The sequence below is a fragment of the Moschus berezovskii genome, chromosome 5 (genome assembly GCF_049115385.1).
Source record: "Moschus berezovskii isolate FMDL1 chromosome 5, NW_MosBer_1.0, whole genome shotgun sequence".
NCBI lineage: Eukaryota > Metazoa > Chordata > Mammalia > Artiodactyla > Moschidae > Moschus > Moschus berezovskii.
The window spans coordinates 120,638,137-120,662,155 of NC_142464.1; the positions used below are offsets into that span (position 1 = coordinate 120,638,137).

The window sequence follows — 24,019 nt, forward strand, 5'->3', positions numbered from 1 at the left end:
CCCCCTATTTATTCTCTGTAAATGCATCTTGCCTTCTCAACCGAGGACTGTTGAAGTAGGAAATGTTCTCTCTCCCACATAAATCTCATAATCACTAAACCAGTGTTGTGATCTGTGGCAAGAGCTCAGTAAAACTTGCATGCCCTAAACAAGACACTGAAGTCAGATCTAAGAAACTAACTTCTTCAAAGCAAGAATGTTTTCCTTGAAAAAAATATCTAGAAACAGTCAGGGCACTATTCTTAAGCAGTTCTGCTACATTTTGTTTTAAAACAATCCTCCTCCTATACTATTGGTGGGAAAGTAAATAAATACCCACAAGCACTAGGGAGAACAGAAGGCATGAAAAGTTACATGCAGTGTTCATTGCAGTACTGTTTACAATAGCCCAGACATGGAAGCAACTTAAATGTCCATCAACAGAGGAATAGGTAAAGATGTGGTACATATATAGAATGGAATATTACTCAACCATGAACAAGAATGAAATAATACCATTTACTGCAACATGGATAGATCTAGAGATTATCATACTAACTGAAGTCAGACAGAGAAAGACAGATATCATACGATATCACTTATATGTGAATTCTAAATTATACAAATATTTATGAAAGAGAAGCAGACTCACAGACGTTAGAAACAGACTTACAGTTTTCAAAGGGGAACCATAGGGGGAAGAGAAGAATTAGGAATTGGGGATTAACACACACGTCCCACTATACACAAAACAGATGGTCAACAAGGACCTACTGGATAGCACAGGGGACTCTATTCAACATTCTGTAATAAACTATGTGGAAAAAGAATCTGAAAAATAATGGGTATATATATAAGTATAACTGAATCACTTTGCTGTACGCCTGAAACTAACACAACATTATAACTTAACTATATTCCAATTTAAATACAAATCAAACTTAAAAAAATAAGAAATAATTTGTAAAAGGAAAAAGAAAATCCTGCATGTCTTACCAAAAGGGGTGGGGTTGAGAAATCTAAGACTTCTTACAACTGAAGTGAAAGTCACTCAGTCATATCCGACTCTTTGCGACCCCGTGAACTATACAGTCCATGGAATCTCCAGGCCACAATACTGGAGTGGGTAGCCATTCCCTTCTCCAAGGGATCTTCCAACCCAGGGATCGAACACAGGTCTCCTGAATTGCAGGTGGATTTTTTTTACCAGTTGACCCACTAGGAAAGCCCTCTTACAACTAAAACAGATCCCAAATCACCATTACTGTTGAACCTTAAAACCCAGGTCATTTCAGTGGTACATTAAACATCAGACAAAATCTGATTTCTCTCCAGCTCTAAGTCCTTAATTCAGTCTGGTTTTTAAATGCACAACTTATTTTTTTTAAGTCTCATTTAATAAGAAAAAAATGATTAGACCTTCAGGCACAGTCAGTTCTAGATAACCTATATACACAGGAGACCAGTGAGTAAATGGTTTGAAACCAGATGATCTAAATATCGTTTTGTTTTTCCTCTAGTTCACAACTTTATGCTCACATTCTACACGAGAACATAGGGTGATTTTAGATACAGAAAAACAATAACCAAAAAAATCTTTGCCTAGGGAAAATGTCTGGAAAACTATCTTTATTCTTTGGGTGGAGAATGGACTCTTTTAAAAATGTCTGTTTCTGTGCATTTTGTATAAGAACATATTCTATCTGTAAAATGGGTACAAATAAACATATGCCTGTTGCGCTTGCCAAGAACGACATGGCCAAAAACGATAAAGGACTAACGCTGTCAACAAAAGCATCTTTGACTGAACAAAAGTTCCTGCTATACCTCGAGTACCAGGAACCCAACTTGCAACAACGAGCAGACACTGCCTCCCTCACAGCCAACCACTCCCTACATCATCTCTCCTGACTCCCAGTCCTGCTAGCTCTTGTTTGGCTTGATAATTTAAAATGAGCAAGTTCCTGTATCTCTGGGCCTTAGTGTTTTCATCTACAAAATGGAACAGTGAAACCAGATGGCTATTTCTGACCCAATGGTTGCCCCTAAATAAGTACCCCACACCAATGACCTAATGCCAACTGACAATCAAGAAATGAGGCAAAGCGTGTCTGTATAAGGACCTGTTGGAATCAGTATTAAGAAGAATGACTCTGCGACACAACCCAGCAGAAGGAATTTCACAAACTCCTCGAAAAGGAAACAAACAGGTGGGAAAACAATCAACCTTCCCAGTGATCAGAAACATATACTAAAGTAATGAGATACAATTAATTCCATCTAAAAAGTGTCCAACACATTACTGGTGGTGGCATCAGCCATCTCAGGACCTTCTGGTAAGTTGACAGTTCTTTCCAAAACTAGCTTTTGATTGTTAACTCTCAGTTCAGTTCAGTTCAGTCGCTTAGTCGTGTCTGACTCTTTGCGACCCCATGAATCACAGCACGCCAGGCCTCCCTGTCCATCACCAACACCCAGAGTTCACACAAACTCATGTCCATCGAGTCGGTGATGCCATCCAGCCATCTCATTTTCTGTTGTCCCCGCCTCCTCCCACCCTCAATCCCTCCCAGCATCAGACTCTTTTCCAGTGAGTCAACTCGTCGCATGAGGTGGCCAAAGTATTGCAGTTTCAGCTTTAGCATCAGTTCTTCCAATGAACACCCAGGACTGATCTCCTTTAGAATGGGCTGGTTGGATCTCCTTGCAGTCCAAGGGACTCTCAAGAGTCTTCTCCAGCACCACAGTTCAAAAGCATCAATTCTTCGGCGATCAGCTTTCTTCACAGTCCAACTCCCACATCCATACATGACCACGGGAAAAACCATAGCCTTGACTAGACGGACCTTGGTTGGCAAAGTAATGTCTCTGCTTTTTAATATGCTATCTAGGCTGGTCATAACTTTCCTTCCAAGGAGTAAGTGTCTTTTAATTTCCTGGCTGCAATCAGCATCCACAGTGATTTTGGAGCTCCCAAAAATAAAGTCTGACACTGTTTCCACTGTTTCCCCATCTATTTCCCATGAAATGATGGGACCAGATGCCATGATCTTCGTTTTCTGAAAGTTGAGCTTCAAGCCAATCTTTTCACTCTCCTCTTTCACTTTCATCAAGAGGCCTTTGAGTTCCTCTTCACTTTCTTCCATAAGCGTGGTGTCATCTGCATATCTGAGGTTATTGATATTTCTCCCAGCAATCTTGATTCCAGCTTGTGCTTCTTCCAGCCCTGCGTTCCTCATGATGTACTCTGCATAGAAGTTAAATAAGCAGGGTGACAATATACAGCCTTGACGTACTCCTTTTCCTATTTGGAACCAGTCTGTTGTTCCATGTCCAGTTCTAACTGTTGCTTCCTGACCTGCATACAGGTTTCTCAAGAGGCAGGTCAGGTGGTCTGGGATTCCCATCTCTTTCAGAATGTTCCATAGTTTATTGTTATCCACACAGTCAAAGGCTTTGGCATAATCAATAAAGCAGAAATAGATGTTTTTCTGGAACTCTCTTGCTTTCTCCATGATCCAGCAGATGTTGGCAATTTGATCTCTGGTGCCTCTGCCTTTTCTAAAACCTGCTTGAACATCTGGAAGTTCACGGTTCACATATTGCTAAAGCCTGGCTTGGAGAATTTTGAGTATGACTTTACTAGCATGTGAGATGAGTGCAATTGTGCGGCAGTTTGAGCATTCTTTGGCAATGCCTTTCTTTGGGATTGGAATGAAGACTGACCTTTTCCAGTCCTGTGGCCACTGCTGAGTTTTCCAAATTTGCTGGCATATCGAGTGCAGCACTTTCACAGCATCATCTTTCAGGATTTGAAATAGCTCAATTGGAATTCCATCACCTCCACTAGCTTTGTTCGTAGTGATGCTCTCTAAGGCCCACTTGACTTCATATTCCAAGATGTCTGGTTACAGGTGAGTGATCACACCATTGTGATTATCTTCGTCGTGAAGATCTTTTTTGTACAGTTCTTCTGTGTATTCTTGCCACCTCTTCTTAATATCTTCTGCTTCTGTTAGGTCCATACCATTTCTGTCCCTTATCGAGCCCATCTTTGCATGAAATGGTCCCTTGATATCTCTAATTTTCTTGAAGCGATCTCTTGTTTTTCCTATTCTGTTGTTTTCCTCTATTTCTTTGCATTGATCTCTCCTAGCTATTCTTTGGAACTCTGCATTCAGATGGTTACGTCTTTCCTTTTCTCCTTTGCTTTTCGCTTCTCTTCTTTTCACAGCTATTTGTAAGGCCTCCTCAGACAGCCATTTTGCTTTTTTGCATTTCTTTTCCATGGGGATGTTCTTGGTCCCTGTCTCCTGTACAATGTCACGAACCTCCGTCAGAAAGAATGAAGGGGTGGAGCCAAAGCAAAACAAATACCCAGTTGTGGATGTGACTGGTGATAGAAGCAAGGTCCGATGCTGCAAAGAGCAATATTGCATAGGAATCTAGAATGTTAGGTCCATGAATCAAGGCAAATTGGAAGTGATCAAACAGGAGCTGGCAAGAGTGAACGTTAACATTCTAGGAATCAGTGAACTAAAATGGACTGGAATGGGTGAATTTAACTCAGATGACCATTATATCTACTACTGTGGGCATGAGTCCCTTAGAAGAAATGGAGTGGCCATCATGGTCAACAAAAGAGTCTGAAATGCAGTACTTGCATGCAATCTTAAAAAAGACAGAATGATTTCTGTTCGTTTCCAAGGCAAACCATTCAATATTACAGTAATTCAAGTCTATACCCCAACCAGTAATGCTGAAGAAGCCGAAGTTGAATGGTTCTATGAAGACCTACAAGACCTTTTAGAACTAACACCCAAAAAAGATGTCCTTTTCATTATAGGGGACTGGAATGCAAAAGTAGGATGTCAAGAAACACCTGGAGTAACAGGCAAATTTGGCCTTGGAGCATGAAATGAAGCAGGGCAAAGGCTAATAGAGTTTTGCCAAGAGAACACACTGGTCATAGCAAACACCCTCTTTCAACAACACAAGAGAAGACTCTACACATGGACATCACCAGATGGTCAACACCAAAATTAGATTGATTATATTCTTTGCAGCCAAAGATGGAGAAGCTGTATACAGTTAGCAAAAACAAGACCAGGAGCTGACTGTGGCTCAGATCATGAACTCCTTATTGCCAAATTCAGACTGAAATTAAAGAAAGTAGGGAAAACCACTAGACCATTCAGATATGACCTAAATCAAATCCCTTATGATTATACAGTGGAAGTAAGAAATAGATTTAAGGGACTAGATCTGATAGATAGAGTGCCTGATGAGCTCTGGACGGAGGTTCGTGACATTGTTAACTCAAGGGAAAACAATTCTAAATGCCTGAATAAGTCTAGCAAAAAAATGGAAATAAAAGTACAGATGGATAAGTTATTTCCCACGTGATTCCACCCATTTTCTCCATGAAGTACAAGGTTCTTATCTGGTGGAGGAAGGTTTGGAGTAGAAATCTGAGAAAGAGAAGAGAGAGTATGCAAGCAGCAAGGGAACTTACCTCGTGTCTGGACTGCCGGGGGTGTGCTGTGTTTGGAGTCTGTGGACACACATTTAAAGCGAGTCCTGTAGGCGCAGTTGCAATGTTTCCTAGAAGCAGTGAGTTGCTCTGACATGGACATGAGAAGATGGAGTAACCAGAAAGAGGGGCGACCAGATTTGAGGTTTTGCCAGAAGAGAATCGAGATGGAAGAGAAGAAGGGGATGGTGATGATCGGGATGGTGCTCACAGAGGGGGCTCCTGGAGGATGAGGGGCTGGGAGGAGGCAGCACTGAGTCGGAGCAGGCAAAGCAAGGAGGCAGCTTGCTGCTGTGCATCTGGGAAGGTCGCCATTGGAGGAAGAAATACAGGCAGGCAAGACTTGGCAGAGATGAAGGAACCAGCCACCCACCAAGATGCGGAATATTGAGACGGAAGGCATGACACGTGCAAAGCCACCACTGACAGGAAGGAATGTGGAGAGCTTCTGGTTCCTAACAGGCCAGCAGGGGCAGGGCGGGGTGCGGAGGTGTACAAGAGCTTATCCACTGGTGCAAACACAACAAACATTTAAAGAGCACTTGCTGTGTATGTTCCAGGGACGCTCTTCTGGGCTCTGGGGACACAGTACGGAAGAGGTGAACCCAAGAGTCCCACACTTCAAGATGCCGATCAGTTCAGTTCAGTCACTCAGTCATATCTGACTCTGCGACCCCATGGACTGCAACACGCCAGGCCTCCCTGTCCATCACCAACTCCCGGAGCTTGCTCAAATTCATGTCCATTGGGTCGGTGATGCCATCCAACCATCTCATCCTCTGTCATCCCCTTCTCCTCCTGCCTTCAATCTTTCCCAGCATCAGGGTCTTTTCCAGAGTCAGTTCTTCACATCAGGTGGCCAAAGCATTGGTGCTTCAGCATCAGTCCTTCCAATGAATATTCAAGACTCATTTTCTTTAGGATGGACTGGTTGGTTCTCCTTGCAGTCCAAGGGACTCTCAGGCATCTTCTCCAATGCCACAGTTCAAAAGCATCAATTCTTTGGTGCTCAGCTTTCTTTATGGTCCAACTCTCACATCCATACATGACTACTGGGAAAACCATGGCTTTGACTAGACGGACCTTTGTTGGCAAAGTAATGTCTCTGCTCTTTAATATGCTGTCTAGCTCAGTCACACTAAAACACCACTATATGTGCCAGACAGAAAGATGAAGCACGGTAAGGACTGGGGGGAGGGGTATTCACTTAGGGAGCGTGGCCAGAGATGGAGATGACATCTGAGCAGAGACCAAGTGACGTGAGAAGCAAGCCATGCAGAAAGTCCACGCAAAGAGAACAGTCAGAGGCTAAGGGTCCATGGCAGGACATCGTGGGGTGTGTTCCAGGAAGATGGGGGAGGCCGCTGGTGCGAACTGTTACGGTCCTTTAGAGGCTACGGTGTACGCCCTCCCCATTCTCTCTGAGCTGAAGCATCCACACTGGTCCGGGTGATGGGCGGCCTCAGAGAGGGAGAACCATCCGGACAGAGAAGCGCGCAGATTTGATACACATGCTCACAGCGGAACTCGTGGATCTACCTGCGAGCAAGCTGGTTCTTTAGGGAGACTGGTTTGTGTCTGTGATCACAACGTAATACTCGGGAAGCACGCGTTTCTGAAGTCAGCTGTTAATTTCAGAGTAGATGTTCATCTCAACTCTGCTTTACTGCTGTTGCACTAAATTCCAGGTAGATTTGGAATGACTCCTTAAAGAAAGGCAGTTCTTTGCAAAGCAGGCTTCCCGAGGATTCCATCATTTTATAGCACGGGAGCCTTGCAGTGTTAAGCGCACATGTCACAATCAATCGCCCTTCCAGAAGCCTGCTGTCCAAAGCTCATTAGGCTGAGCTTCTGGGTCAGCCAACCTCCACGAGGATATTAGAAAGCATACAACCTCCTCCTCTCTGGGATACAAGGCTATTTACTGCCAATCAGGTTGGGAGACAGCCTTCATCTCCGTCAATAAACATGTCATACCGAGTCAGTGACACCATCAATTACATTATTAAAATATAAAATTGGACAAGGACTTACAGATTCCTGCAATACAAGCTAAACAAATGTCAAACACAAAGAAATTAGGTCACCCCCACCTTTTGGTCCACAGCGCCTACTCCAAAGTTTCCTTCCGGAGAATTACCAAACAGAAGCCTGTCTCTCTTTCAAGCTACTTCCTGTGGACGGGTCACGCCTCTCCTGGAAGGGCTGTACAGACTTCTCTCACTTAAGCCACTGCCCTGGGGGTCTTCTCCAACCTTTTACTGCTAGTTTTAAAATTATTTAGTATTTTTTAAAATCCCACTTAAGAAGAACTTGGCTTTTAGGATTCTATTGTTTAATTTTTTTAATTTATTTTTATACAATTTTTAAAGGTTCTGTTCCACTTATGGTTATGACAAAATATTGGCTGTGTTCCCTGTGTTGCACAATGCATGGCTGAGCCCATCTTACACCTAACAGTTTGTACCACCCATTCCCCCGTTTTATAGGCCCTCCCCTCTCTCCCCACTGGTAACTAGTTTATTCTCTGACTCTGGAAGTCTGCTTCTGTTTCGTGATATTCACTAGTTTGTTGAGTTTTTTTTTAGATTCCACATGTAAGTGATATCATTCATTATTTGTCTTTCTCAGTCTGCGTTACTGCACTTACGTGATGCCCTGCAGGTCCACCCATGTGGTTGAAAATGACAGAATTTCATTTTTTTAATGGCTAAGTGATCCTCCATTGTGTGTGTGTATGTGTGTGTACACCACACCTTCTTTATCTACTCATCTGTTGATGAAGGATCTCCACTATGCCAGGCACTGTTAGCATCAGTAACTTTATAACCTAAGATAGCAAACTATTAAAACGTAATGTCAAACATACAACAGCAAAAGTGCATAAAATACAAAGACACCAAAATAAGACAAACAAAATGATGAGAGGAGCGTGACCAGATTTCCAGAACAGGTATCATGTGAAGACAGTTTTAAAGAAACAGAAGGAGTCTGCCAGAAAGCCAGTGGTGGGAAGGAGGCAACAGAATGAGGTGTCTGATCTCCAGGGGGCGATGTCTTCAAGGTCAAGCAGGAAGTGCAGGAAACAAAAAACAGGTAGAAAAGGGATTATTCATGAAAGTCCCTTAAATCTTGTCTCAAGCAAGCAGGGAGGTTTTCTTTAAAGCACTGATGCAGGAGGCAGCTCCATACTATGTAATGCAACTGTACCACTGTAGGAAGAAACATCTGTACTGCTTAAGTTACTTCTCTGTCTTTTTCTTACTCTTCAACACATAAAGCTGAATCTTCATGAATTCAAGGCAAGGATGATGTGAGCGTACAAATGGACGGTGGAGATTCTGGAGCTAAACCCCACTTTGCAGCTGAGCATACGACCCAAACATCAGTCCCCGCCCTGAGAGAACATGGCTGTGGACCAGCCGTCACCATGAAGTCATACCCCCTGCCCTTGGTCCTCTGCAAACACCAGTCCACTCGTCCAGACGGGTTAGCTAGAGCTGCTGTACCAAAGTACTGCAGGGGGGCTTCCCCGGCGTCTAGTGGTTGAGAATCCACCTGCTGGTGCAGGGGACACGTATTTAACCCCTGGCCTGGGAAGATCCCATGTGCCAGGAGGCAACTGAGCCTGTGCCCCACAACAAGAGAAGCCACCTCAATGAGACGCCCCTGCCAGCCACATCTAGAGACAGCCCACATGCAGAAAAGAAGACAAATTTGTTTCATCTTTGTATCTTTATCCAGTGCAGCCAAAAATGAATTTTAAAATAGTGCTTTAAAAAAGGACCACAATAGAGTGGCTCAGCCAGAAGAAATTGATTGCCCCACGCTTCTGGGGGCTGGAAGCCCGAAATCAGGGTGTCAAGGCGCTGCCTCCGAAGATGCTCAGGGAGACTTGTTCTAGATCTCCCCTAGCTCTGGTGCTTCCTTTGCCTGGGGCAGCGTGTGTCCAGTCTTCACGTGGCGTCCTCCCTGGGTCTGGATATGCCCCCAGCTTTCCCCTTTCACAAGGACACTGGTCCCAAGGGATGAGGAGCCCACGCTACTCCAGTAGAACCCTACCCCGAAACAGGGTCACAGTCTGGGGTACAGGGGGTCAGGACCTCAATGTACCAACTGGGGGGGGGACAATGCAACCCATAACCCTGGGTTTGCTTTCAAGTTTCTTTCTGCCTCCCCATCTATAATAAGTAACAAAATATTAAAGAAATGTGTGATTAAAACATTACACAAACTGAGGAAATACGAACATGAAAAGAATGAGCTCTGAAAACTAAGTCTAACGTTCTATAAAGACTTAGTAAAGGCCGGTTCATTGGATGAAATACATGTGAGTAAACTGCAGAAGTGTGGGGAGGAAAAACCAGACTGAAAATCGAGAGCCCTGAACTCTGTTTAGCTCCACTTCAAAGAAATCAAAACAAAGAACCAGAAATTATGGAGGCTGCATCATGGATGCGGTTTATATCGGAGACACTAACTGATGTTGAACTGTAAGCAATTAACTCAAAATTTAAAAATGTAAGCCTTGACCCTACATCAAAAGATTGGGGAATCAACGTTTTAGGTTCCTTGCTTTAGAAGAGTTTTATTTTAGGCAACACAACTTACAGGAATGGACAAAAGAAGATGTCTGCCAAAAAATGCTGAGTGAACAATTCAAGTTACAGAATATGCAAAGAAATATGTTTTTCTGAAGAGTTCCAATGTACTTGAGAGTCTGTTTACAAATGATTTTGAAAGGACTGGATGGGTTACGAATGAGTGAATATAGATGGTGACCATCCGTGCTGTTAACATCACCAAAAGGAGAGATAACCAGATGTCAACACCATCTATAAACTGTTATATCTCCCAAACAAATCTGCATCTGAGCTCTACGGGTCTTAGTTTATATGAGACATAGACGACAAAGAAACATGTAAAGAACACCCTGAAGGTGGAATCTGCAAAATTCAGCCCGTGGGCAATACTATTGCAACAGTAACTAAGTTCTTCAACAAATAAATTCAAGGGGGGAAAGAGACCCGGCGGGGCATCGTACAAGGGAAAACCAGACAGAGAGACACAGTAACAACTGCAGTGCGCTGGCATCGTTGGGATCCCAGCTCAAACAAATGGTTCTAAAAACTGCATTTATGAGATAATCAAGAAATCTGAACGTTTCCTGGATATTTTATTACACCGAAGATCTACCGCTAACTTTCTACTCTATAACAGCATGATGCCTTTATTTTTAAAGAGCTACACTGAAATATTTACAGAGGAAATGACGGAAAAACTGGAATTGGTTGCCAAGTGAAGGGAGTGAGCATTGGGTACTCGCAGAAATAAGACGGGTCATGGGTCGAGTTGCAGAGTCGAGGGTGATGGGTGATGAGGGCCTTTCTACTTGCACATGTACTTGAAATTCTCCATATTTAAAAAAAATGAAGGATTGGGTTGGTTTACTCACTTTGGAAAACTGGTAGTATGAGTAAAGGTGAAAAGAAATGTTTACCCTGTGGCCCAGCAATTCAAATATGAATTCATCCCAATTCATATATATTATGTGAATATATAATCACAAAAGACACATACAAGAATCTTCACTGCAGCACTAAGTATTGAGGCCCTGCTATGGACTGAGTCACCCCAAATTCATAGACTGAATCCCTAACCCTCAGTATGCAGGAGTTTGGAAGTGAAGTCTGTGGGAGGTGATCAGTTTAGATGAACTCATGAGGATGGGATCATGGGGGGATTAATGTCCTCGCAAGAAAAGGAAGAGACCAGGGACTTCCCTGGTGGTCTGGCGGCTAAGACTCCGAGCTCTCAATTCAGGGGGCTCAGGTTTGCTCCCTGGCTGGGGAACCGGACGCCGTAACAAAGAGTCCGCCGGCCACACTAAAAACGATCCTGCCTGCCACGATGAACAGACGATCCCGCACGCCGCAACTGAGACCTGGTGCAGCCAAATAATTTATTTAAAAAAAAGAAAAAGAGGGACAGACCAGAACCTTCTCTCTCTCCACCAAATGAGGACACAGCAAGGAGGCTGCTGCCGCCAGATCACTTCAGCCGTGTCTGACTCTTTGCGACCCCTGATTTAGCAGGTGGAGCCCAAGGATGGGTTATAAACTCCTAGATCAGGCTGACGTTTTTGGGCCAAAGGCCACACCTCGAGTAGCACTGAGCTAGGCCATGAGTGTCCACGTGAACATGAGAATTCCCAGGAACAGCCTCAGTGGGCAGTGCACACCCCACCCCACCCCTACGGCCTCCTTCCTGCAGCTCGGGCTGGGGTGACAGCTTTACTGAGCAATGCCCACCTTCCACCATCTATCAAACCCCGTGCAGGCACGTCAGCCAACATTCCAGAGTCGGTCTGCCATCTGCCCACAAGCTCCTCCCCAAGCTAGGAGCCTGACAACCTCCCAGATACTCAGGGCTCTGGGCTCCCTGCTCCCCGGGCCCCATCCTTCCAGCCCCTGTCTCATCTCGCATCATTCCGGCCTCTCTGCTTGGGCACCAGGAGTGCTCCACTCTGCTCTCTGAGCTCCTCCACACCCACATAGCTCAGCTCAAACGCTATTCCTCCAGGAAGTCTTCTACAATGGCCCACCAGCACGAGTCCCTCCTCCGGAAGTCTTGGGCACTGTTCATGCCTGGCAGTCAGCAGGGACCAGGCTTCCAGCCTTGCAGCTGACTGCTGAGGCACAGGCTGCTGGCTCAACGTCAGCCTTTTGACAGCAGGGAGATCCAGGTGGCACCATCTCTCCAAAGAGCACCAGGTGCCTAGCTCACTGCAGATTTGTTGTTGTTCAGTTGCTCAGTCATGTCCGACTCTTTGCAAACCCATGGACTGCAGCACGCCAGGCCTCCCTGTCCTTCACCATCTCCCAGAGCTTGCTCAAACTCATGTCCATTGAGTCGGTGATGCCATCCAACGATCTCCTCCTCTGTTGTCCCCTTCTCCTCCTACCCTCAATCTTTCCCAGCATCAGGGTCTTTTCCAATGAGTTATGCATGCCCAAGGTCACACATGGAGAAGGCAATGGCAAGCCACTCCAGTACTCTTGCCTAGAAAATCCCATGGATGGAGGAGCCTGGTAGGCTGCAGTCCATGGGGTCGCTAAGGGTCGGACACAACTGAACGACTTCACTTTCACTTTTCACTTTCACACACTGGAGAAGGAAATGGCAACCCACTCCAGTGTTCTTGCCTGGAGAATCCCAGAGATGGGGGAGCCTGGTGGGCTTCCGTCTGTGGGGTCACACAGAGTCGAACACGACTGAAGTGACTTAGCAGCAGCAGCAGCAAGGTCACACAGCTCGTTGATACAGGAGCCGGAATTCAAACCCAGGCAGTGGCTCCAGAGTGCAGACTCATCACCGCCACTCAAATGTCAGGCTCAGGACTTCCCTGGCAGTCCAAGCGTTAAGACTCCACACTTCCAAGGCAGGAGCTTCAGGTTCGATCCTTGATCCGGGAGCTAAAATCCCCACAAGCTGTGCAATGTGGCCGAAAAAGCAACAGCAACAAAACCTGTTGGGCTCATTTCTGAATCTAGACTCCAGCCCAGCAGAGGGTACACAACGGGCCTGCCTGGGGCCACCCCTCCTGTAACATCCCTTTGCTTCTGCCCCAGCACTTCCGGATCATGGTGGACAGCTGCTTCTCTAGGTGTCTGTCTTAGAGCTTCTCCCCCACTCAGGAGACAAGCGATGTCTCCCACCACGTGGGTCTCACCCCACAGCTGCTGGGGTGGGAGGGCCTCTCTTTACTGACATTCACACTTAGTCTACGGCTCAGATGGTAAAGAATCCACCTACAATGCAGGAGACCCGAGTTCACTCCTGGGTCGGGAAGATCCCCTGGAGGAGGGCATGGCAACCCACTCCAGTATTCTTGCCTGGAGAATCCCATGGACGGAGAAGCCATGGGACTGGGGGGCTACAGTCCATGGGGTTGCAAAGAGTTGGATACGACTGAGTGGCTAACACTACATACTTAATCTCTCATTTCCTGCGTGTACCTGAAGGCCTCGAAGAGGACATCCTCACTAGAGACCAGGAAGCACGCCTTCTCACGTATTCCACGGGACTGGCACACACTTCGTGGACAAGCTTATGGGAAGAGAGTCAACAGAGGACTCGCTTTTCAAGTCCATTGTATGAAAGCTGTACTAAGAGACCCATCAGATGGATCAGTGGAGTGCCCGTTACACACACTCTCCAGACCTGCCTCCTACCAGGAAGCCCATGGAGGAGACACGTGCTCACAGTGCCATGGGTCAGACCATGGCATGGTCCCTGAGCCATCGGCATGTGTGACCTTGGAGCAGTCCTTTAACCTCCCTCCCTGGGTCCCCCTTTCCTTATTAGCAAAACACAAGCGGCAACCATGAGCTTGGACATTCAACCCAGCTGCCCTGGCTCTGCCAATGGCTCGTTGTGTCAACTAGCTAGCTCTCGGGACTTCAGCTTCCTCTTCTGAATAAATGAGGTTACTAGTCCCCAGCTCACAGAACTGCTGAGCTGTTCAAATCCCCAGAGGCAGGCCCATCACGGCTGTTGGTTGTTGTCACTGTTAGGATGCATATTCTTTACCATCTTGGTTTATTATGAGATACTGAACATGGTCCCCAGAGTTATGCAGTAAGACGCTATTGTTGGTAAATCCCTTTTTGGACTGCCTTTGTGAATAGGCTTTTGTCACCTGCAACAGACAGACTCGTGGCACTCAGTCTGATAGCACCAAAGTCCTCAGACACCAAGCTCAGCTCCTCCCTCTACTGCACTTCCACCGCTTTCGCAACCCCACTCCACACCCGCTCCCGGGAGCAAATCAGATGAGCCGAAAATGCTGCTAGAAGTGGGTCCTGCGTACATGCGTGTTCAGTCGCTCAGTCCTGTCCGACTCTGTGCGACCCCACGGACTGTAGCCCTCCAGGCTCCTCTGTTCACGGGGATTCTCCAGGCAAGAATACTGGAGTGGGTTGCCATGCCCTCCTCCAGGGAATCTTCCCGATCCAGAGATCGAACCCGAGTCTCTTATGTCTCCTGTATTGGCAGGTGGGTTCTTTACCACAAGCGCCACATGGGAAAGGCCTAGAAATAGGTCAACCATCCTCAAATCTAATTTTAAAATGTACCAAAACAGAGTAGAGAATAATTTTAGAAAATTTCTATGAACATAAAAGCAGAGGAGGCTTTTCCGTTTGCTCCATTAGAAAGGCTCTAATGATTTCCGCACGTTCATCACGGGCACATGAAACTGGAAACTGCTCACCACCCACACCAGATAATCTCCCGCAGTGCCCACTGACAGTGGGCAAAAGTCACTACTCTTCATAGTGACGCACAATCAGTTTAAAAGTAGTAGTATTCAAATAAAAGGGAGGGGCTTCTCTGGCGTTACGGTGGTTATAACTCTGCACTTCCAGTGCAGAGGGCATGGGTTCAATCCCTGGTTGGTGAACTAAGATCCTGAGTGTGGCATAGCTTAGCCAAAACAAAACGGAAATATATTACCCATCAAGTAAGCTGTAGAATACAGCAAAAATAACTAGTCCTGGAGACAGGGGGTTCTCAACCTGCCACTGGCGAGTTGTGTGCTTTGAACCTGTAATCTCACCCTGACTTAGTTTTCCAATCTGTAAAGGGGGCTGTAAGAAATAGAAATAAAATCACCATCCACCTCTCAAAGTTGGTGGGAGATTCAAACAAGCGACATGATGCATAGTATGCCTTACAGCAGACCCTGGGGACAGCAGGAAAAAAAAGAGAAAAACAAGCACCCATGAGATGCAGACACTTTGTGGCAGTAGAGACTACTTAGTAAACCAGCGCTGCATCCAAGTCCTGGCTTCTAGACCAGCTCTGCTGCTGTGGGGGCTTGCTGGGGAGCACAGCCCAACCAACTTCAGAAGTAACGGAACTGCTTCTCACAAGGCATATCCACGGAGAATGTTCCTAAGGGAACAGCTGCAAGGACATTTTAAAGATGCCTCCTGGAGACACCTTTTCTTTCCTGTATTCTTCCCAATAATAGTTCTGCAACAAGTTTGGTCAATGCTTCCTCGCAAATAACAATATGAAAGTAAACGTGTTAGTTGCTGAGTCATGTCCCACTCTTTGCAACCCCGTGGACTATAGCCTGCCAGGCTCCTCTGTCCATGGACTTCTCCAGGCAAGAATGACAGAGTGAGTTGCCATTCCCTTCTCCAAGAGATCTTCCCCACTCAGGGATTGAAACTGGTCTCCCTCATCGTGGGCAGATTCTTGACTGAGCCACCAGAGAAGCCCTAAATAACAATATAATGGAAGGTTTTTCTCTGTGCCTCTCAGGCATGGTTTTAAACATAGGCTTTACATGCATCATCTCATCTAAGTCTCACAGACAAAAGCTATAGAGTCACACTACATTTATGAGAACAGAGGCTCTGAGAATTGTTAGCCCGACAGGCAACAGGCAAGACCTAGGACTTAATCCAAATCCCCTGGACGTAAATGAAACCTGCCTCAGTCTGCCCCATCACCTGCCCATGTTAGTTCATCATTACCACCCTCTGGATCAGGGTAGGAGCCTCACCCTCCCTGTGAGCTACCCTACCAGCTGCAGTCAGATTCTTTTCCCAAAACCCAAGTCCACTTTGAGGCTGGTTCCCAGCACCCAGCAAGTGCACCACAGAAGGCACGGCTTTCAACAACACTTGCCAAGTGAATGCAACCTTTGCTTATGCTGCCTTAGCTTCCTGCCCCCTACAAAGCTCCCCGGGCTGCCAGTCAGGGTCCTCCAGCTCTAGCTCCCCCGCCTTGGCCGACTTGAATGCACAACTCATGGTCCACCATGATCCGCTGTCTCCTCCATTCCCTGGACACGCTGTTTTCTCTGCCTGGCACGTTCTCTCCCCGGCACGTTCTCTCCCCATCTCCCCAACCTCCCATCCCCCACATACACATTCTGCCGTCAACACCCTTTCTACGTTAATAAACGGACTAACAGTTCCTCCCTAATGTAAGTCATCACTCGCTTCTTAGTGAGCCAAGCCCAGGACACTACATCTCCCCTGCAGCTTCAGATCAGGGCAGAGTTTATGAAGTACCCAGACCAAGTTCTGGAGCACATTCTGCTGAGCTGTGTGCTTACCTGCCTGTCTTCCTGGTCTAATCTAAGCTAATCCTTCTTCTGTGCAGGAACAGGCCTCTGTTTCAAGCCCTGGATGAACAGGAACTCTCCGTCTTGTATTTACCAGGATGCAGCCTGTGCTTCTCTTTGCTGCTGTTCAGTCGCTCAGTCGTGTCCAGCTCTTTGCGACCCCATGGACTGCAGCACACCAAGATTTCCTGCCCTTCACCATCTTCTGGAGCTTGCTCAAACTCATGTCCATTGAGTGGGTGATGCCATCCAACCATCCCCTCCTCTGTCGTCCCCTTCTCCTCCTGCCTTCAGTCTTTCCCAGCATCAGGTTCTTTTCCAATGAGTCGGTTCTTCCCATCAGGTGGCCAGAGTATTGCAGCTTCAGCTTCAGCATCAGTCCTTCCAATGAAGACTCAGAGTTGATTTTCTTTAGGACTGACTGGTTTGACCTCCTAGGAGTCTAAGGGACTCTCAAAAGTCTTCCCCAGAACCATAGTTTAAAAGCATCAACTGCTGCTCAGTCTTCTTTATGGTCCAACTCTCACATCCATACATGACTACTGGAAAAACCATAGCCTTGAGTATATGGGCCTTTGTTGGCAAAATAATGTGCTTCTCTTTAGAGAGTTCCAAATGCAAAACTGGCTATTCCATTTTGGTTGGACACAGGATGTAAACTTGGAAAACTCCCCAGGTCCTACGGCACAAGAAGAGGGAGCTGGGTTCCAGGGCCTCCCTTCCTCTTCTGCCCCTGCACTGGGATTGTGCCCCCAAAACACTTCTACTCCCTCACATGAAAGAACAGACCTGTGGGATCTGATCCTCTGTGAAGATGTTACTCCACAGAGGACTCATCCTGAAGTTTCCTGTTTTGATTAATGTATTAAGTTAGCTAATACACAAAAATCCACCTCTCCCTCTCTGTCTCTGCATCTTAAATTATGAAGACCTCAGCCTTCGTTCTGGGGCTCATAAAATGCACTGGCCCCAAAGGTCACCGCAACACTATTCACAGTGGACAAGACAGGAAAGCAAGTGCTCATCAACAGAGGGATGGATACTGAAGAGGTGGTGCAACGCACAACGGAATATCACTCAGCCATAAAAAAGGACGAAATAATGCCAATGGCAGCAACATGGACGGACCTGGAGATGACCGCACTACGTGAAGTAAGACAGAGGCACACAAATATCATTTGATATCATTTACGTGTAGAGTCTAAAACAAAACAACACAAATGAACTTACTTACAAAACAGAAACAGACCCAGAGACACAGAAAACAAACCCATGGGTACTAAGGGGGATGGCGGGGAGGGATAAACTGGGAGGATGCGACTGACATATACACACTACTGTATATAAAACAGATAACCAACAAAGACCTATGTACAGCACAGGGAACTGGGGCAAGGAATCTGAAAAGAATACGTATATAAATACACTATACACACACACACAAAAAAAACTGAATCAACGTGATGAACGCCTGAAACTAACACACACTGTAAATCTGTAAATAAACTACACTTCAATTTTTTTAAAAAAGTCATGTGAAAAAGGGGAAAAAACCCCAGAAAACCATGACTGTGCCCTAGTGGCCTTTATATTGCAAGGCACCTAATGAGCACTTTGAAGCTACTATGAAAGTTCATAACTGAGTGGAAGGTATAAGAAGGAAGCGGTGGAAGAAAGCCAACACTTGCAAGCATCAGCTGCTAAGTTCGCTATTATATTCTCCAAGTAGCCTGACAAGCTTTTTGAAAGGGGCAGTGTTGGTCTACTCTGATCTCCTTCTGGGACCTTCTTTCTCCAAAGTAATAAGCATTGATGAAGGTCAAGGGACAAGGAAGGCTAACACCCTAAGATTACATTAGGATTTAAATTCCACACTAATCATGTTGTTGGAGGTGAAAACCCTAGAAGCACTGGAAGTAAGACACCTTTTAACCTGATCATTCGAGTGAAGACCTTCAAAAATACTGTCTTCCCTAGTGAAACCAGTGTGAGGAAGTCTTCCTATGAAACCCAGAGGGAGAAAAATAAACATATGGAAAGAGATTACAGGATTAACTGATTACGTGATCTGCCTTAGAAAGACACAAAGAACCCTCACAATCTTTTTAAAGAAGTCATTGCAAATTCATATCAGACACTGCATTCTATGTTTCCTACATAAAAAAGAAGCCAATACTAAAATCACTAGTAGGCATTTGTGCTTGCCTGCACGTGTGCTCAGTCGTGTCCAACTCTCTGTGACCCCCCTGGACTGTAGCCCACCAGGTTTCTCTGTCCATGCGATTCTTCAGGCAAGAATACTGGAGTGGGTTGCTATTTCCTTTTCCAGGGGATTTTCTCAACCCAGGGATCGAACCTGGGCCTCCTGCACTTTCAGGTGCGTTCTTTATCACTGAACCACCAGATACTTACTGGTCAAAAAGTTTGTGAGGGTTTTTGCATAACATGTTACAGAAAACCTCCAACCAACTTTTTGGTCAACCGTGTATTTACTCAATTATATTTACATCAAGTCTAAAGATAAAAGAAGAGGTATCTACTGAGAAGCGTGAACGTGTATTCAATATGAAAAATAAACTCAACGTGTCTTCTGCTTCCGTCCTTCGGACTTCCAGATTGAGTCTTTTAGGCAGTGATGTAAACAGTAACCAGTGCTTGCGCAGGACTCTCTTCTACAACAGAAGGGCTCACAGTGATTTACTTCACTGATTTGAAATTTAAACTAACAAAAAATTTGAGAACTACACTTCAGACTGTTTCAACTGCTTAATCTGAGACAAATACATGTAAAAAATTCTATGTAAATGTATATTAAGAAAATAAACTGCCCATAATATAAACAGGTGCTAAAGTTCACTAAATACATTCTCTCTCTCCTCTCTCTCTCACAAATAATCTTCTTATGAACAATGGCTATCCATCTTAGGAAGATGATCAAGACTACCACAAATTTTATAACACTTAATAATCAATGACAGTATACAAATCTTCACAGTTAAAAGAACAAGCCTAAGCTAGATCTAACATTAAATCAATAAAAATTTAGGCTGCCAAACCATAATAGCAGACACTTCCCATAGACCACTTACATTTTCATAATCCCATTCCTGAAAACACACACCCCGAAGATTTCCCAGTACAGATTAGCCCCAGTGCTAAGGCCAGACAGTGGCACATACACAGAGCAACTGCACGATGCCAGCAAAGTTCCCTCCTGTCCTCAGACTCAGACTCTTAGAACTGAAGCAAACACGTTACCCAGGTAACAGGTGTGGTCCACCTGACCTAGCCCAAAGCAGTGTCAAAACCACATATCATGGTAGGTGGAGGAGAGTTAAATTTGTAACTTTCAATGTGCATGAGTGGTCATTATTAACTCCTCATTTGATGGCAGGGAATTCGCATTTTTACCCTACCTTTTACCTTTGGTAGGAACTTGAGGATAATTCAATTCTCCAACCAACACAAAAAAGGAGGGGACGGAGGATAAAGAATTGGAAGAACAACATGGCAACACAGTTCAGTTTCATTTTCTTATCATCACGTTCCTGACAACCTATTTCACTTGATTTTCTTAACTTCCATCGAAATGCTTTCTGCTCCTGTGAAACTCCATCACTCAGATTCTCACACTTGACCACACAGAATATTTCCTCCTCCGATCACGCTGTCATTAACAACACTAATGCGTGTGTGCCCGAGAGTGGTGTTAGGAAACAAATTCTACCTTTTCCCAGGGACTTACCTTCAGGGAAAGCACTGGGCTGCACAATTTGGACAAAGAGGCGCACGATCTCAAAGAAGAAGCCAGTGGGACCAGGATCATAAGAGTCGCTGGTCTGATAGGAGGGTGGAGGCAACTGGAATTCCAAACCATCAGGACGGTACCCGGATGACGACGGCTCCTCTGACACAGTGTCCTCACAGAGTCCCAGCAGCAGGAGGAAGCCAAGGAGGAGGGCCATGGCTAGCAAGATGCCCCGAACATGAGGTGGTACTGGAGGCCACCCGCGTCAGGGGTTCTGGAAGCCCTGGGGACAGCAGAAGCGCGTTCCTGTGCAGAAGTGTCGTGATGGTTGAGTCTGTGGTGTCCTCAGTTTCCTGGCCGGGCTGGCATGCAGCAAAGGGCAGCAGAGAACGTTCTCCGGCAGGCAGGGGAGGGGGACTCAGTCCATCAAAGCAGCATCCCTGGCAGGGAGATAAGGGACCGGGGTCACTAATGCCTGCAGCCTGCCCACACCCGCAGCTCGCCTGGTGGAGAGGCTGCCAGGCTTTAGAGCAAGCGCTTAGCCTAATCCGCTGCTGGGGAAGAAACACAGAGCCTGCTCCAAGCGTGGGGGCAGGAAAGCTAGAAGGTCACCCACCAGGAGCCAGACCCAGGAACACCAGGCAGTGGAGTGACTGTGCAGTCTCAGAAGCTGACACTCAACCGTATCTGAAAACCTTCTACATGCCCACAGGTAGGAAATCACTTAAGGCATTATCCCATTTTACAGATGAGGAAACTGACTCAGAGAATCTCAGTGACTTGCCCGAGGCCACGGCTGACTAACAGTAGGCCAGAACTCACACCCAGTAGGTGGCTTTCAGAGCCCACACCTGGATTCTCCCAACTCTGAGACAACCTCCCTGCAGAGCCGTCCATCTCAAAGAGGCACAGCCCCCCAGCAATAGATAAGATGCTCACTTTTCCTCCAGTTTTGGGCTGTTCTCCCCGTCTCCGCAGATATGTCTTATTTTGTGTTTTACTTTATTAATGGGCTCGGTGATCTGGCTCAGTGGTAAAGAATCCACCTGCAATGAAGGGGACACGGGTGGGGAAGATCCCCTGGAGGAGGCAATGGCAACCCACTCCAGTATTCTTGCCAGAGGAGGCAATGGCAACCCACTCCAGTATTCTTGCCGGGAAATCCCATGGACAGAGGAGCCTAGCGGGCTACAGTCCACGGGGTCACAAAACAGTCAGGACTAAACAACAAACAGCAACAACCCCATTTCTGGAGACGTGTTTTACTCCATCTTTCATCTCACTAATACGCTCACTGATCCAACTTTATCTCTTCACTCCCCTCAACCCAAACTGGAAGAGCATGGTCTCAAGGGCAGAGACCAAACTTTATAAGGCCAGGTGACGCTGCTTTCTGTCTTTCTAACACACTCACCAGGTCACCCTGATGGAAGTCCCCATCTCAAGTCACCCCCTGGATGACTCAGGGTCCAGGAAATGAGAAGCTGAGCAGCAGGAGACCCCCGCCCTCCCCTGGGGACGGGGAGAAAGATCAGGAACCAAAATCAGCTCCCAACCCAGCATCCAGTGGGGGCGGTGTGGACCCTGTGCTCCTGGAGTTTCTCTCCCCAGAGCTGAGCACGAGGAGGGCGCACAGGCAGGGCTCAGTGTGAGCTGCGCAACAGGCAACCACATAACCCAGACCAAGAGCTCGGCTTGTGCCAAGGCACTGGGCGGGGGGACTCGAGAGAGAACTTCCTGGGGCAGCCACGCTCTGCCTGTCCTCCTCTGGGGGCAGGAACACCTGACTTTATTTCGTGTATTTCACTCACTAATTTTCAAAGTAAGGACGGGTTGCTCCAGAAACACATAGGGATTCCTTGGTGGTTCAGATGGTAAAGGGTTCAATCCCTGGGTCAGGAAGACCCCCTGGAGAAGGAAACGGCAACCCATCCCAGTATTCTTGCCTAGAAAATTCCATGGATGGAGAAGCCTGGTGGGCTACAGTCCATGGGGTTGCAAAGAGCAACTTCACGTTCTTTCACTTTCTCCAGAAACACACACAAGATGAGGGAGAGGGACCACCAAGAAACGGACACATTTGTACAAGAGGCCAGAGGACTCACTATATTCCACCAAGTCAAAGAAAGCCCCAGGCCAGAAGCAGGAGGGAATGAGCCATCTGAGTGAAGACATTCATTCACATCAGGTGCCCTTAGAACCACCTCATCTTCTAAGCCCCGTCCCACTCCAGGCCCATCCGTACAGACCTGCCAATGGAAGGACCCTTGATTCTCCCCCTATCAAACCATGGGCTGTCTGGCTCCCCAGTGGTGCCCAGTGCCACCTTCATGGACCCCAAGCTTTCGGGTCCACCTCACCCACGAACACAGACACACCGGGACCCTGGTTGGTATTTCTAAAGGACAATCCCTGCCAACAACCTGTGCTCGGGCTCGGAAGCGCTCGAGCCTTTCACGGTTTCCACCACGAATCAGGGGGCAGGAGGAGAAGGGGACGACAGAGAATGAGATGGCTGGATGGCATCACCGACTCGATGGACATGAGTCTGAGTGAACTCCGGGAGTTGGTGATGGACAGGGAGGCCTGGTGTGCTATGATTCATGGGGTCACAAAGAGTCGGACACGACTGAGCGACTGAACTGAACTGAACCACGAATCAGCCCCCTGATCCATCTCCAAATCTCTCCCAGAGAGAACAGATAAAAAGAAGGAGACACAGCAAGTCAGCCGCTGCCAAGCCCGTCTGCACCTCCGCAGGGCTGAACAGGGCAGGAGGAAGATGCAATGGAGGGGCGTGTGGTTATTCAGGTACGACCACGCTCCTGCGGGTGGGCAGGCGGACATGCACGCGCCTCACACACATGACTCGGGCAGGCACACGGACACACAACTCACATAGACACAACACACACGGAATACACCAGGTGCATACACTCCACAGGCGGACATGCACACACATCACACACACGACTTGGGCTCTCACACTGACACACGGAACACACCAGGTGCATACACTCCACGGGCGGACATGCACACACATCACACACACAACTTGGGCTCTCACACTGACACACAGCTCACATACCCACAACACACACGGAACACACCAGGTGCATACACTCCACGGGCGGACATGCACACACATCACACACACGACTCAGGCTCTCACACTGACACACAGCTCACATACCCACAACACACACGGAACACACCAGGTGCATACACTCCACGGGTGGACATGCACACACATCACACACACGACTCAGGCTCTCACACTGACACACAGCTCACATACCCACAACACACACGGAACACACCAGGTGCATACACTCCACAGGCGGACATGCACACGCACAGGCACACACTGCACACACGTCGTGTTTTCTGCGAGAGGACACGCAGGAGCACAGCCGCTGGAAGGATTAAAGGCTCAGCTGCTAAGGAAGGCTGACTTCCCGGAAATGCCACCAAGGTTCCGCTGGGGACAGAGAGAAACCCAGCGAGGGGAGACGCTGTGAATAAACAGACTCCAGCCATCCTCAGTGAGGAGAGGGGTGGAGACATCCCTCAGGAAAGGTGAAGATGAGCTGTCCACTGGGTCAGGGCAGCACCC

At 46.9% G+C, this 24,019-nt stretch overlaps 1 protein-coding gene across 4 annotated transcripts in view; it reads right to left on the minus strand.

Moving 5' to 3' along the window:
- The window catches only part of PROM1 (prominin 1), a 158,396-nt gene that overhangs the window by 101,724 nt on the left and 32,653 nt on the right, over positions 1 to 24,019 (minus strand). For all 4 annotated transcript variants that reach the window (XM_088836534.1, XM_088836533.1, XM_088836536.1 and 1 more), the window contains one exon: positions 20,401 to 20,843. In XM_088836534.1, coding sequence (XP_088692660.1) covers positions 20,401 to 20,620 — 220 coding nt within the window. In that variant the 5' untranslated portion in view covers positions 20,621 to 20,843. The remainder of the gene's footprint in view (positions 1 to 20,400; positions 20,844 to 24,019) is intronic.